Source organism: Fusarium pseudograminearum, chromosome 4 (assembly GCF_000303195.2).
Source record: "Fusarium pseudograminearum CS3096 chromosome 4, whole genome shotgun sequence".
Lineage (NCBI taxonomy): Eukaryota > Fungi > Ascomycota > Sordariomycetes > Hypocreales > Nectriaceae > Fusarium > Fusarium pseudograminearum.
This window is the reverse complement of record NC_031954.1, coordinates 5,851,465-5,866,680: the sequence shown is the minus strand read 5'-3', so window position 1 is coordinate 5,866,680 and position 15,216 is coordinate 5,851,465. Positions and strand designations below refer to the sequence as shown.

General features: G+C 47.7%; 6 protein-coding genes across 6 annotated transcripts; 3 read left to right on the top strand and 3 right to left on the bottom strand.

The window, feature by feature from the left end:
- Positions 1-385: 385 nt before the first annotated feature.
- Positions 386-1,330, top strand: FPSE_05925 (uncharacterized protein; the record flags this gene model as incomplete). Its single annotated transcript, XM_009259043.1, has 2 exons — positions 386-677; positions 735-1,330. 2 exons carry the CDS (start codon positions 386-388, stop codon positions 1,328-1,330), a joined length of 888 nt encoding a protein of 295 aa, XP_009257318.1.
- A 347-nt stretch (positions 1,331-1,677) lies between these two features.
- On the bottom strand, positions 1,678-3,084 carry FPSE_05926 (uncharacterized protein; the record flags this gene model as incomplete). Its single annotated transcript, XM_009259044.1, has 1 exon — positions 1,678-3,084. The coding sequence occupies one exon, from the start codon at positions 3,082-3,084 to the stop codon at positions 1,678-1,680; it is 1,407 nt and encodes a 468-aa protein (XP_009257319.1).
- Positions 3,085-4,465: 1,381 nt separating this feature from the next.
- FPSE_05927 (uncharacterized protein) lies at positions 4,466-6,280 on the top strand (the record flags this gene model as incomplete). Its single annotated transcript, XM_009259045.1, has 3 exons — positions 4,466-4,745; positions 4,793-5,419; positions 5,469-6,280. 3 exons carry the CDS (start codon positions 4,466-4,468, stop codon positions 6,278-6,280), a joined length of 1,719 nt encoding a protein of 572 aa, XP_009257320.1.
- Positions 6,281-6,983: 703 nt separating this feature from the next.
- Positions 6,984-8,803, top strand: FPSE_05928 (uncharacterized protein; the record flags this gene model as incomplete). Its single annotated transcript, XM_009259046.1, has 2 exons — positions 6,984-6,994; positions 7,675-8,803. The coding sequence occupies 2 exons, from the start codon at positions 6,984-6,986 to the stop codon at positions 8,801-8,803; spliced, it is 1,140 nt and encodes a 379-aa protein (XP_009257321.1).
- A 213-nt stretch (positions 8,804-9,016) lies between these two features.
- Positions 9,017-10,509, bottom strand: FPSE_05929 (uncharacterized protein; the record flags this gene model as incomplete). Its single annotated transcript, XM_009259047.1, has 2 exons — positions 9,017-10,368; positions 10,419-10,509. The coding sequence occupies 2 exons, from the start codon at positions 10,507-10,509 to the stop codon at positions 9,017-9,019; spliced, it is 1,443 nt and encodes a 480-aa protein (XP_009257322.1).
- Positions 10,510-13,261: 2,752 nt separating this feature from the next.
- Positions 13,262-13,961, bottom strand: FPSE_05930 (uncharacterized protein; the record flags this gene model as incomplete). The annotated part of the gene is made up of 2 exons (XM_009259048.1): positions 13,262-13,601; positions 13,654-13,961. The coding sequence occupies 2 exons, from the start codon at positions 13,959-13,961 to the stop codon at positions 13,262-13,264; spliced, it is 648 nt and encodes a 215-aa protein (XP_009257323.1).
- Positions 13,962-15,216: the final 1,255 nt, after the last annotated feature.

Sequence of the window (15,216 nt, the reverse complement as noted above, 5' to 3'; positions counted from 1 at the left end):
CTCATACCGACCGGCTACGGACAATAATTCCCCACAAATGCCTCTCCCTCTCTACTCCCCGCAAAATCAAACCCGATCAAGACAGGCCAGACCCAGACCAAGACCACAGACCTAGACCCAAACTCGCAGCGCCACAAGCAGGTCTGATTTGCTGATCTCCAGTTAGCACCGTCGTATTCTCCTGTCTCTTGTCTTTGTCTCGGCCGTGAATTGCCCGACCAAAAAATTAAGACAATTGACTGACAATATCACACTCAATCATTCATTCTATGGCTGCACTACCACTCTCGGACTACCTCTCACATGCAATACCCTCCTTATCCTTATCTTGATTTCTTATAGTACCTACTTACTTACTTAACTTGGATTGACGATTTCTCTCATCATGGCTCCCCACTTCGTTGATGATAAAACTGAGATTTGCCTACCATTCATCCTCGCTCAGCTCAAACTCCACCGCGAAGAGTCTCCCGACCGCCCCTTTGTCATCGGTCTCAATGGTATCCAGGGCGCCGGCAAGTCTACCCTTGTCAAGTCCCTGAGCAAGGCCCTAGAAAGTCAAAATGTGCCGACCTTGGTCTGTAGCATAGACGAATTCTACCTCACTCGCCAGGACCAAGTTGCCCTGGCCGAGTCTGACCCTGAAAATGCCCTCATCCAGCACCGCGGGGAGCCCGGTAAGAAATCTTATTTCAGCTCATCAATAAACAAACACTCCTAACAAATAACTACAGGAACTCATGACTTGCCCCTTGCAAAAGCTTTCTTTGAGGCAGTACTACAAGGGGAGCCCACAAAACTACCAAAATATGACAAGGCTATCAAGGGCGGCAAAGGAGATCGCCTTCCCGAGTCTGAATGGACTCTTGTAAACCAACCTGGCCAACCCAAAATCCAGGCCATTATTCTCGAGGGATGGTGTGTAGGCTTCCGCCCTCTAACGCGCGAGGACGTAGAAGCAAGACTCAACATGCCCAACCGTACTCTCAAACAACACAAGCTTGAGCATCTCTTATTCATCAACGAGAAGCTGTCAGAGTACAACAGCCTCACAGATTCTTTCGACTCCTTTATCCAGATCGACGCCGAGGACCTTGGCTATGTTTACGGCTGGAGACTAGAGCAAGAGGACCATTTGCGTGAGGAAAGGGGTGACCCAGAAGCTGGAATGTGCTCACAGGAGGTTGTCAAATTCGTTGACGGATACTATCCAGCTTACGAGCTCTACACCGACAGACTGCGAAAAGGAGTCCTGGCCAACCGACCAGGCCGACAACTTCGGATGGTGGTAGGCCGTGACAGAAAAGTAAAACATGTTCGAAGAATCTAAAAGGGGGGACGACATACTCAACTCAATCACACAAAAAGAATACTCCAAAACCCGTTACGACTAGACATTAATGAACCACTTGCGGTCCTGAACCGTTTCAACAGAGCCACCATATTCCCCCTACAAACAGCGTGACAACTTCTATAAACTTTGGTAATCTATAATGAAGTATCTAAAGGGCTATAAATAATTCGAAAACACTCTTCATTTTCTGTGCACTCCCGCAAACCATTCGAAAAAATCACGCTCCCAATGTCGAGCAAATCAGCCTCAACTCCATCATAATGCAGTCATATCGGTCGTAAAACTCATTCCTCACAAAATTCCGTCGGTAAAGTATCCATGTTTCATGAGGTCTTGTCCTCCACCACTCGTTGACCATCTTGCTTCATCCTTGAGAGCTTTCGGTCGACGGCTTCTGTTCTCAGGCGAACAGCTTCCTCGCGATCGGCCGCTTCCTGCTCAAACTCCTGAATGATATTGCGCTTATGTCTCCTCGACTCCATAAGTCGTTGCATCAAACCGCTAAACTCACTGACAAACCAATCCCCAGACGTTTCCCAATTTTCAATTGACATGTTGGAAAAGAGGTCATGCTGTTCCTGCTCGTCAACATGACGAAATTGGTCCAACTTGGCCTCTATATTTTCAGAATTAACTCCAGTCCCCTTTTGTTCATCCTTTGACGGGTCAAAATCAAAAGGTTGTTGTTGAAGGGTGTTGAATGACATGGATCTCAAAGCAGAGTCGTTGTACTCCGGGTCTGGGCGGCGCCGTTTGTTGTCTTGGCGATTCATTCTTGGGACCGGGTTCGTAACAGCCGGTATGCTCTCCAACATAGTTCTTTGGATCACAGGTTGGACTGCACGAGGCCTTGGTGTTGCATGCTCCTCCTCTTGAGAAGAGGTCTCCACATCCTCATCATCCACATGCTGCACAGCAGGCTGCCGTGCGGTCTCATTTCTATGGTTGCTTTGCCATTGCGTCTGATGACGCTTAGGAGAGGGACTCATCACCCGGTTCGCATCATAGGCTTCTGACCGGCCACTGTGTGATTTTCGAATCCTCACTTCACGCATAGGAAGTCTAGAGTCAAGTCTGGCTGGCGATTCGGGACGAGCTCGCCCATGATCATATTGAGGGTTGACCTTTCCATGTCTAACGTTCACATTATCCTGAAAACCATCGCCCATGTGGTCGATATTGTGTCGTTGAGGCCGACTGATCACATTCATGCGTAGGTCATCCCCAACTGTGAACAAATCACTTGTCGGCGCAGTTCGTTGGAATCGGTTGCGATCAGGTAGTCGGTGTGGTGGAATGTTCTTCTTAAGGTCTTGGGTTAACTCGAGCCCGAGCCTAACGGGTTCAACAGGTTCGTTGTAAGGAGTAGTCAGGCCAGACTCTAGAAAGTTCTCATCAAGTTGTGAGCCGGAGAAAAGGTCCGGTCGCCCGTTCGAGTTGGTCTTGCCGCGGTCATTGGGAGAAGATACCACCGAGAGCTGCGGTGAACGGGGCGGTGGTTGGCTGAAAGGGTGGTTCTGTCTCGGGGGAGCGGTGTTTCTACCACCAAGCCCCTGGATCTCTCTTGGAAAACTAGCAGGGCGAGGCACAGGAGCTGGAGGTGGATGAGGATTATGTGGCGGCTCTGCGCTCGATGGCTTGATCTCCACTTGTGATTGAGGCTCATTTTTTATGCCAGCGTTGGCAAAGGCCAGAAGGCGACCGCCTTTATCCTTTAAGCTTGGTGGCATCGTGTGGTTTGCTTGGTTCCATGTAGATTTGTTTCGAAAGGGTTGAAGTGATGTCGGCGCGCTTCCCGTTACGCGATGGCCCTTCCCTTTTGCGACAATGGGATGTTTCGTCGGTTCGTGGTGTCGCATAGATGAAGTTTGTTGCTGATGAACGGGAAAGAATGGACCATTTGCTTAAAGAGGTCGTTTGGCTGGGTTGAAAGCAAAAAATAGTGAGGCTAGACGCAAGAAACAAATGGCAAAAGGGATGTTTATTTGTGGTGGGCAAGCTTGCGTGTGCAAACCTGGCTGATGTGCTGATAGTGTCAAGTCGGGTATGTTTATATAAATTCGCTGGCGCGGTTTCACCTTCCATGCCTGCCCAACAGGGGTCGCGCTCTGGGGAAAGAACGATGCGCCTGTAGAGTCGCGACGTCAGGTGACGTTGGCGGGGTGTTTAGTGAGTGGACATCAACACCATGATGATCCCTGCATCTTTGAACAACTTGACTTATACGAGCTTCAAGAATAATTATTCAACAACTTTTTCGAATATACCGAATGACTAATCAAGATTCATGCATATCAAATTTATCTTATTTCAATGGTACACAAGAGCAAGGACCAATTCCTTGGACCCCTTCAAAACGACCAGGCCGTAGTGTTGCGTCCTGCTGGCAGTTGTCTCTAGACACTTCAGCCAGGTCTTGAGGAAGTCTTTTCCTTCGATCTCGATCGCTGCTACTATCCTGCTTTGATTCTGCCATCTTCATTAAGTTTCAGTACCATCGATTACGATGTGAAAGGCCCAGCCGAACCAGCAACAGAAAGATAACATCGGAAGATCCAAATCATACGTTTTGGACAGTGAACATCGTGAAAAGCTTGGGCATGTTAAGTTTTTATTGCTTATGAGGCGTAATTGACTGTCTCATGAACTAGTGTTGACGTATCGGGTACTCCGAATGCTGCAGCAAGTAGTGACCATACTGTTGAGATCCGGCATACTAAGCTCTGCATATAGGTACTCTTCTTGTAGTTCTGAGTCTCGGAAACATATGCAACGAGATTTCGATTAGTCACATTAAATATCGAAGCCATTTCGCGTGAGCCGTTCAATCTCGACGCCATCGACACATTCGGACCGTCCGATGAACCACCATGCAGCGCTATGGCTTCTCAACGCATTTCATGGCCTCTCACTGGTAATTTCATGCTCCGTGTGAATCATTTGTTATGCCGCTGAGACCGGTTGATACATTTGATGACCAGACGATGTTGGTTCTCGAAGGCGGCGGTTCCGCTGTTGTTGCTTCTCTAGATCATTTAAAGAAATATATCATCGTGAGTATGGCTCCCTTCAAGCTCATCATCAAGCTCATTCGATTCCATATTATCCAATATGCACAGTATCGCCTTATATTCGCTTCTCTGTCTTGCCTTGACTTCATGTTCGAATGCTCTGCCTGGGCCTGTTGCTCGAATCCAGCGGAAAGGGCCATGTTCTGGCAATACGCCCTCTACTCGCAATCAATGGTGTGGATATGACATTCACAGCGATTATTACTCTGTCATTCCTGATACTGGTATAACAAGAGAATACTGGCTGGAAATCAGTGAGATCGTCTTTACTCCCGATGGAATCCCACGATTCGCCCAGGCTATCAATGGGACTGTACCCGGTATGATTCCTTGCACAAAGCATACAAGTTAGGCTCTAACATGCTAGGCCCGACGATATTTGCCGACTGGGGAGACAATGTTGTGGTTCACTTGACGAGCAACCTCAAGACTTCGACCAATGGCTCATCCTTTCACTTCCACGGCACTCATCAAAACTATACGAACCCCCAGGATGGCGTCGTTGCTATCACCCAGTGTCCTACAGCCCCTGGCTCGTCGACAACATACAAATGGCGAGCTACTCAGTACGGCACTTCATGGTATCATTCCCACTTTGGCCTTCAGACTTATGATGGTGTCTACGGCGGCTTGATCATTCGTGGTCCAGCAAGCGCCAACTACGACGAGGACGTTGGAACCATCATGCTCAGTGATTGGTCTCATCGAACTGTCAATGAAATTCTGCCTGAAGTCCAGCGGAAGGGTCCTTACCCGATGGACAATGTCCTTATTAACGGCACCAACACATACAACAAGGAAGGCGAAAAAAATCAGACTGGCGAAAGGTTTAGACTGGACTTTGAAGAGGGCAAAACATATCGACTGCGTCTTGTCAACACTGGCATCGATACTCTCTATAAATTCTCCATTGATCACCATACTCTCAAGGTTATTGCTGTGGATTTTGTTTCTATCGAGCCATATGAGACTGACCATGTCAACATCGCAATTGGTATGCCTCTCCTAATCATTCTCTTCCGCAACCTCCTAACACTCTTTAGGCGAACGCATGGATATTCTCGTTACCGCCAACCAAGCTTCAAAGGCATCGTCTTTTTGGCTCCGCGCCCTTCCTCAGCTCGACTGCACCAAGAACGCCAACCCACAAAACGCCTTGGGGGTTGTATCATACTCTTCCAACAGTTCGACACCTACGACAAAAGGACGAAAATATGTTGATCACTGCGAAGATGAGCCCTACGAAAGTATCGTGCCTGTCGTTCCTCATACCGTCGGACCCCCTGACATGGAAGTCGTCGAGAATGCCAACCGATCCTGGAATTCAGATGGCATTATCAAGTGGTCCCTCAATAGTACCACCATGATTGCCGAATGGGACAACCCTTCACTCCTTAAGCTCGGCCACAATGTCTCATTCACCGAGTCCAACGCCGTAATTCATGTCCCAAAAAAGGACGCATGGGTCTACCTCGCTATTGAGACGGAACTCGACATTTCCCACCCGATCCATCTACACGGCTTTGACTATCACATTCTCGCCCAGGGTGTTGGGCCGTATGGTTCTAACGTCACACTCAAAACAGACAATCCACCGCGCCGTGATACTGCCCTCCTACCTGCCAAGGGGCATTTGGTGATTGCCTTCCTGACGGATAATCCAGGCGTATGGCTCATGCACTGTCACATCGGGTGGCATGCTGCTGAAGGTTTTTCGATGCAATTTGTTGTACGAGAGGATGAGATCCCTGGCTTGGTATCAGACCAGGAACATGAGGATATGGAGAAGGGCTGCAAGGCGTGGCATGACTTTTCGCACAAAATGGAGATGGAGCAAGATGATTCAGGCATTTGATGAAGTTTACGAATTATGGATATGGATATGTGTGTTATGAATCTAGACTGTATGGTAGATGTCTTATGACTTTGATATGAATATGATTATGACGCCGGCATCAACAGAAAGAACCAGAACAAGAGTGTCAGAATGTATACTGTCAAGTACACCCAGTTTACTTACAATACTGAAACCTGTACCTAGTGCCTTCGTCTGTTGTCTATTGCCCATGAGATGTAGAGTGAACGCCGCAGGAAAGTAAACCAGGTTTTATCTGGTATTTCATATATATTAATACAACTGATTTACACGGTGCCCTTATAGACGCTTAACAGTCAAGGTTACACTGAGGCCATGCAAGTCATCTCAACGCTAGATCTAACCCACAAAAAAGGTTTGCGCCAACCCTCCCCACCGCAGACGATCGACAGATATTTCGACACCAACATCAAAAAGAAATCCTGATCACGCTGGGGATCGAACCCAGAATCTTCTGATTCGTAGTCAGACGCCTTGCCATTGGGCCACGCGACCTTGGATATTGAATAGTGTCTGAATCTGGTGTTATGTCGGTGGCTCCCATGGTTGACATCTACCTCACTGTATCACAAGCTGCCGTTCGATGCGTCTTGTAGTCGTTTTGCAGCTTCATATGTATTTATCAGTCTTATCCACTGTCTGATCATGTCATGTAACTGTCAGATGCGTTGCAATTGTGCAAATGGGTGGTAGGTATGTCTTCGTGAGAACTGTTACTTGTGGTTCTCTCTAGTTTGTTGCACATAGAGCTGGATTACTTACTGTCTACATCAACTTATCAGTTTCATATAATTAAAACAACTATAAATGAAATGGTCGTTTCAATCTGTTTGTGAATAGTCTCGCTTGTATCGTATCTGTTCAATATCTCAAAATCAACCCATTTAATAATTCTTCCCTTTCTCTGTAGGGTAGCAGGAGCACCTGTAAGTAATCAGAAGTATAGATACAACACCGGTACAGCAATATCTAAAGTGCTAACTCATAGAGTTACGGTTCGGAGTCAATCCTTGTTGCTTATCAAGGGTTTAAACACCAAATCTTTACTTCGTCAATTATTCAACGTCTTAAACGCCTTTCCTATGATAACATCGCGCCCCACATAAACCCTGATGACTCGCCCCTCCGGCGTCGGCCTTATCAAGCAAAAGTGGCTATACATAGACAGGTTAAAGAGCAAGAGCTTCGCAATCTCCTTCATATCTTCCACCCGTAAACACATAATTAGATCAATTAGACGCCCAATGGCACCCTTCAACCTCGAAACCTGTGCTAGGCCAAATATCCTGGCCCTCGAGCCCTATCGCTGTGCGCGAGAGCAAGTTGCCCCTCCCCCGCAATCGACAACGAGACAAGACTAACAATTCCCACAGCGACTACAAGGATGATGGGACAAACATCCTCCTCGATGCCAACGAGAACGCGTATGGTCCTTCGCTGAGCTCAGAGGTTGCCGACAAGACTGCCAATGGCGTCGATGTCGATCTGCTGGGCCTGCACCGCTATCCCGATCCTCACCAGGAGCCGTTGAAGCAGCTGCTTTGCGACTTGCGCAACACTCATGCTCACACGAGCAAGACGCTCAAGCCAGAGAATCTCTTTGTTGGTGTTGGAAGCGACGAGGCCATTGATGCTCTGCTGCGTTGCTTCTGCATCCCTGGGAAGGATCGCATTCTTACATGCCCACCTACATACGGCATGTACTCTGTGTCTGCCCAGGTCAACGACGTCGCACTGGTTAAGATTCCTCTCCTGGAGGCTCCCTCTTTCAGCATCGATGTGCCAGCTGTTCTCGACGCCTTGACAAACGAGCCCAACATCAAGCTCGTCTACCTTTGCTCACCGGGTAACCCTACTGGTTCACTTCTCGCCAAGTCCGATGTTCAGCAGATCCTCGACCACCCTACATGGAATGGTGTCGTTGTTCTCGACGAGGCTTACATCGACTTCGCTCCCGATAACGCTTCTCTCGCGGAGTGGGTGGCCGAGTTCCCCAACTTGGTAGTCATGCAGACTCTCTCCAAGGCCTTCGGTATGGCTGGTATTCGTCTCGGTGCTGCGTTCACCTCGCCTCCCATCGCTCGACTCCTCAACAGCCTCAAAGCCCCTTACAACATCTCAAGCCCCACGAGCGCTCTTGCATCATACGCCATCTCCGAAAAGGGCCTTGCCATTATGCGCGACCACCGAGCCCGCCTACTAGAGCAGCGCGATCGACTTATTCAGGAGTTGCCCAAGATTCCCGGCGTTGGTCGTCTGCGTGGTGGTACTGAAAGTAACTTTATGCTTTACGAAATGCTTAACTCGGCAGGTGAGCCGGACAACAGCGTTGCGTTGGCCGTGTATGAGAAACTTGCCGAGGGCAAGGGTGTGGTTGTACGATTCAGAGGTAAAGAGCACGGATGTCTAGGATGTCTGCGTATCACGGTCGGCACAGATGCCGAAGTGACAAGATTCCTCGACTCCTTGAAGACAACGTTGGCTGAAGTAAGAGGATCCTAAGTAACGGTGGGGAACAAGACACGACAAAAAGGCGTTTGAAAGTTAGATCTAGATTCTAGACGTAATCTCGTGAAATTATAAAAGGCAACGATCGTGGGCACGAGCGTTTTACAAGAATGTTAGTCCTTTAGACCAATCCATAATCAATCCATAGCCCGAACGCCTGTCCATTCTATCCCGTTTAAAATCTAACGAATAATCAATAACTTTTGTCTAGGCCAGTCCCAGGAAAGTGAGGACAGTTACAATACTGAACGATGCAAGGACGAGATCAGCCCGGTACGAACCGGCCGCATCCTCGCTCTTTGTAGGCTTGGGGGGCGAGCCAGACGTTGCTGACGCCGTCTCGGCGGTATTGGAAGACGATGGGGTGCTCTTAATCTTGGACTCGTGAACGTCCATGGCAGCCCAGTCCGTGCTACGAATAACCTTGATATCATCGCCCTTCAGCGGTGCAGGCGCTTGATCCAACAACAACCCTTGGACAATTTCGAGGGCGCACATTTGCTGACCGAGGCCAGGGTTTCCATCATAACCTTCAACATACCAGCGCTGACCGCACTCACGGCCTGTCTTACCACCAGTGCAGGTCTGGACAGCAGCCTTGGCACTAGGCAAAAGGTGGTCATGGACGTGAGCCTTGAGGTCAGGTTGCATCTGGACGGAGAGGTACATGAAGCGTGACAGGTAACCCTTGAAGGTTTCCATGTCTGCTGTGCAACTCATGACGGTCTCGCAGGCGGCTTCGTACATGACATTGGTGACGTTTCCAAACGGCGCAAAGAACCAGTCGGTGCCTTTGAGCAAATTCCTGCTGCGCTCAGCCCACTCTGGCTTTTCGGTGTAGTTTGCCATAACAGCAGCTCCGTAGAGGTAGATGCCCTGAGTGTAAGTAAAAGAGTGGTAGACAGTCTTCTGACAGTTGTCCTTGGTATCAGTGCCGTCGTAAACGTGGTAGTTGCGTTGATCTATGAAACCAACTTCCCACGACCAGTCCCAGATCTTGACGGCCCAGTCGAGATATTTGGCATCGCCCGTGATACGACCGAGACGGGCAGCGAGCTGGAAGAAACCGCCGTTGCTGACTGAGTTCTTGTATGTCATGCCGTTAGGGTTGTTGGGGTAGATCTGCCACAGAAGGCCACCGTTACACTTTGTTGCGTCCCAGCGACTAACAAGCTGATCGAAGACATTGATGGAAATATCGAGCCAAGACGGCAGGTCCTTGTTGGGTTGAGGAAAGTTTCGCTCAGCAGCTGACAAGACAGCGTTGCCCCAGAAGAAGAGGTCGTCGTTGCCCTCCTCGTCGGCATGCTCAACAGGCATGTAGTTGTGGCCCTTTCCGAGATTGGTAGGACCCAAGAGAGCTTCGATTATGACATCGTTGTATGAGTAATCTCCGGTGAGGTGGTAGTAGTCGAGCATGATGCCCCAGAGAGCACCGGCTACCCACCAGTAGTAAGGGTCTTGAAGATCTCCCAAATCTTTGGGGACTGAAGATGTGTTTCCTCTGTAGTAGGACATGGCATCGAAGGCCAATGTTCCTGCAACATCCCTGATGGAGTCTAAAGTTGTTAGTCAAACACTCTTGGATATTACACCACTGAGCACCTACCGGGATTTGAGGTGTCGAGTGATTTGGGTGCTGTCTTGGTAGCAGTGGCCAGAGAAGCCAGACTGGCCAATGCCAATCTACTGAATTTCATGATGGTTGATGGGGTACGTATGTATCGCTCAGCGATGAATAGACTTCTCCTGGAAGATTTGGGTGTGGTGTAGTATGGTGTAAGTTACCAGGCAATGGCTGGGGCTGGTTCTTTTATGTAGAGATTCTCGATTAAGAAGCTTTACTGATGGACCAGTTAATGCGCGTAGTTTGATGGCTTAAACAGATGATGTGGCGATGCTGAGTCTAGTTGTAGTAGTGGTCGAATAAGCGTCTTGTTGATGCTGGTGAGGCGTTCAAGTTTTAACAATTGGTAGGCATGAGAAAGAATGATCAGGCCATTGGATTTATGAAAACAAAGTCAAAAGGGAAAGAGGCCGAGGGAGAGATTGCCTGGAAAGATGAAGTAGAAAAGAGGGAAAGAAGGACGATAACAGATTTGAACTAGAGGAAGATAGAGAATGAAATACGAGAACGCAATAAGCAGAAGCTGAATACACGTCTGGTCGTTTTCAGGCTGGTCCTGGCTTGGCTAGACTAGACTAAACGATGATAGATACGATGGGGGCTAGACTTGGGTTATATGTATTAATGGACGATGGAAGACCTGGGTACCCTAGCTTGGTGCTTGGTACTTGGTGCATTGCTGCTGCTTTCAGATCTAGATCCAGGGAGAGCATCTCGAGCAACGAATGACGAGCGAGACTAATAAGACTAAAAGTAGAAAGAGTGAGACTTTTGGTGGTGAGCCTCAGACAAAGTGAACCGTTGAATCATGACCTGCTCATGGGTAGTAACTCTCTCCCCGCACCCCTGATGCTTTCGGCGATCAACCGTGCTCTGTAGCCAGTAAAACAAACCATGGTGGTTACAGACATGGGACCTTTAAAGGGCCGGTTGTTTCGAATCGCCGCGCGGGTAGTTTATACACGTCAACGAACAAACAACCCCATGATGATCGTCTTTTTTTGTTTCCATACAGAAAACAACTCAAAGTTGATTTGGTGTCAAGCATAAAAGAGTGGATTAGGAAAAGTTCCAGGGGTAAAGATGGCACTAAAACCTCTTAGTTTTTTGGACTGACAGATGTCTCGGGGGAGGGGGAGGTTGATTGATAGGCACGCATTGAAAGCTGGAGAGACAGGGCTTGACGCCATGATGTTCATGCATTTGTCAATCGGTATTGTTTTGGCAGCAGAGAAGAGTGAATGTTATACCGCAAGGTCCACGTGTAACCATCCATCACGCTTTACATATCAGCCTGTGCATCTGTCAACGCTGCATTAACGTTACCACCATCTATCTCCCTTGCTTGAGGCTGAGCTGAGCTGAGTCGGTGACGGAAAAAAAAAATCGTCTCAAAAACATCGAGCCTGACTCAAAGTCGAAACATAAACCTCTAAAAGATGAGATCCTGAAACACGAAACACGCCTAGCGTTTCTGCCGATCATTCCGAGGACAGACTCAGAGACCCGAGAGATTCATGGCGGTCTATCACAAGCTAAATGTTGTTTTCCACGAGATTCGGGCCTAGACATCGTATGCGAGGGCGAAAAAGAAGCTCATGGCCAAGCTTCTTCTCGTCTGGTCTTGGATGTGGAGATACATTGTACATGGAATCATGTCTCCGCATTCCCCCTCTGTACTCTCCTCTCTCTTTCGACGGTTATGATTCTTGCCAGAGTTGTGTTTCCTTTTGGGTTGTTGTAACTGTCATATCGTGTTACCTACCGTCTTGTCACAGGCTACCTGCTCGTTCAAAACCTTGATACCACCACATTCATTAGCACCATTGTGGTCACTTGTGATCCATCTCGATATCCAACGACCATACATAAACGGCATTCTTGAGCATGCGTGGCGAGTATTGAACTTTATGTTAGTCTTCTGGCCGAATGATAGCCTTTCGCGAAATGTACTATCTCTAGCCAAGCATGTCTCTGAAAACAGCCCGCCCTTCGTTTGCCCATCTCCCCATCTTTGCCTCCATTCCCACCGCCGCGTAATCGTTAAAGAATGTTCAATTGTCAACAAACCTTGATAACGATGACATTATTGGTTGTTGACTGCGTGTCGAGATCATTTAAGCCGGTACACTTTCTCATTACATCGGAGATTCGCGGCATGAAAGTTCAGTGGAGGCGAGTGACACCTTCTTTCTTTCTTTCCTCATGATGTACATATGGCCACCGAGTTTTACGGCCAAGAAGCTACCGCATCCGTTAACATAGGACATTGGTATTCATCGATCGCTGCACATCTCTAATACAGGCAAAAGGCAAAAATAATCGACAACGACAGGATTCGAACCTGCGAGGCCGAAGCCAATAGATATCCAATCGTTATGATTCAAGTCTATCTCCTTAACCACTCGGACACGTTGTCTAGTTGTGATTGCGTACTGTGTAGCCAAATACGCAATATGTAGGTAAGTTAGTAGACAGGCAAGTTAACCCAATCATGTCCACAATGCAATTACACCATATCATGGAACAGTTGGTTCTTATTTAGACGCTTCTAATTTAACATTTATCAAGTTTATTTATAACGACTATTAATAAACACAATTACTTTTCATGCTTCTGTATTCACATAAAATTTCTAATAGTCAAGTCATTTAACCATGTTTCATTTCTGAATGTGCTCTTCAGACTTGAATGGAATTGCAGTATTCTACCAAGACAACGCCATAAGATAAAAATGCTCGCTTATGCCCTGTAACAGGATGTTCCGTCATAATTCGTGTTCTCATAAAGAATTTGCCAAGCAAACGCAAATAGACCATGTTAACTCACAGCCTGCCAGCCACCAACATGCAAAAGGCTGCCACAAGAGTAACCCTCATAATTTTGACATCCAAACCCGTTGCTGAACTGCTGCCATCCGTAGCTAGCGGTAGCGAAACGAATTCTGTAGGCGTGGTCAAGGCAGCAGTGACAGGGTCAGGATCCTCAGGCAAAGGGCCCATGGTCAAGACGCCCCATTCAGCCTCTTGTCCAGTAAAGGTAGATTTCCATACTACTTCGGTTGGTCCAGTGTGAACACCGTCATTATAACCCTCGTCGAAGCTGGAGTATCCAGAGCATGTTGCTTCGGTTGTGCCTTGCAGACTGCACTCCAAGTTTGCCGTTCTGTATCGCATTAGCAAAGTGATAGGATACACAAAAAGAGGGGAAAACATACAATCTTGATGGGTGAGTTCCATGGAATCGAACGGTATCAGGACCTTCGACAAGAATAAAGGGAAACTCGAGAGAAAGATCGCACTCCGGAGGGGTGGAGCCATCTGGATCTGGACAGAATATCGTGTATGTTGTCTCTTGGGCCTGCTCGTCGCTCGAAATGATGCTACCGCGGACCAGGGACCAAGACTCCTTGTTGTAGTATGGCAAGTATATAGGCGCTGTGGTGATAGTTGGAGGCTCTTGTTCGGCATATGCGACACTATTTACAGCCAGCAACGCCAGTAGAGTTGAGGTGAGTCTCAACATGGTTTGCGCTGCACTGTACTGTAGGCTGGATCGTCGCGCGCAGGGATAAAAAAGGTTCGCAGATAGGGCAGTCTAGCCAATCAAAGGTCGTCGAGATGTACGTCTGTGTAGTAGAGGCGCGTGCGAATACAGTACAAAGGCTCTTTAGTTGCTTTATGTATCTGTACTCTGTAGGTTTCCTCGTCTCTGGGCGCGAAATGGCAACGAGATTGTTTTAAGATGGAAGTCTGTCCCTTTTTCTCTCACTCGTTTGAAAGAGAAACTGGGATGGGATGGGACTTGGGAGGGGCCAGCAAAGACGTGAGCCAAGCATCGGCGGAGAGTGCCAAGGTCTGGGCGACCGAGGCTGAAGTCTGGAGCTACTTGACTTGGGAGTTGGTGATATCAGTGTACAGAGTACAAGTGAGTGTATGTACATGTAAATGCAATAGAGGACATGAAATAAAGTACATAATTAAGATTCTGTCTGTCGAGCTTATCTTGATTCATAAAGTAATCGGAAAACCGGCTTCAAAATGTCAGACGGATGAATTTCTTGCGACATGCCAAGACTGAGAAATCGGAATGAAACTTTGATGCCAAGACTCAATGCCAAGACCTTTATATTATCCCACTCTGCTCGTTAATTTACCCCAGTACGGAGTAGGAGTAGCTCACCTACTGGGTAGCAAGAAAAGTTAAGCTCCTAAGTCTTAGGATACAGGAATAAATAGCCTAAAGGCTATAGTTTTAGTAGCATAAGATGTCCTACTAGTTTCGTCTCTTATGCTCTAAGCGGCCAACTTTTCTGATACCCTGAGGCTCACCAAACCCAGCACAAACAGCCTACCATGTCATTATAATAGCGCCGACAAGAGGGATACATTTCTTATTACAGATTCACCTCGTTCAGTGTGTCCCTTGACCTTGAACTACATTGAGCCTGCCGAGTACTTGTCTGTTACGGAGTGACAGGGCACTTATTATTACTCCGTACTCCGCGCCTATGCAATCGATACTATGGTTTAAGCCTAGATCTCTTCTTACCCGAATGTTGCCTACTAACCTTCAACTCGTACGAGAACAAGGATATTACACCGGTCAAAGAATGCGCTACCCCATGAGACTAACTCTATTCAATTAATGCTTCAGAAATAAACATCAGTCAATAGTCTCAACTATTACCAACACAACCAACAGATACCAAACCATTAAACTACTAGATAATTCCCCGTAGTCATACTCTAAAAACCTCTTCTCCACCAGAAACCACTAC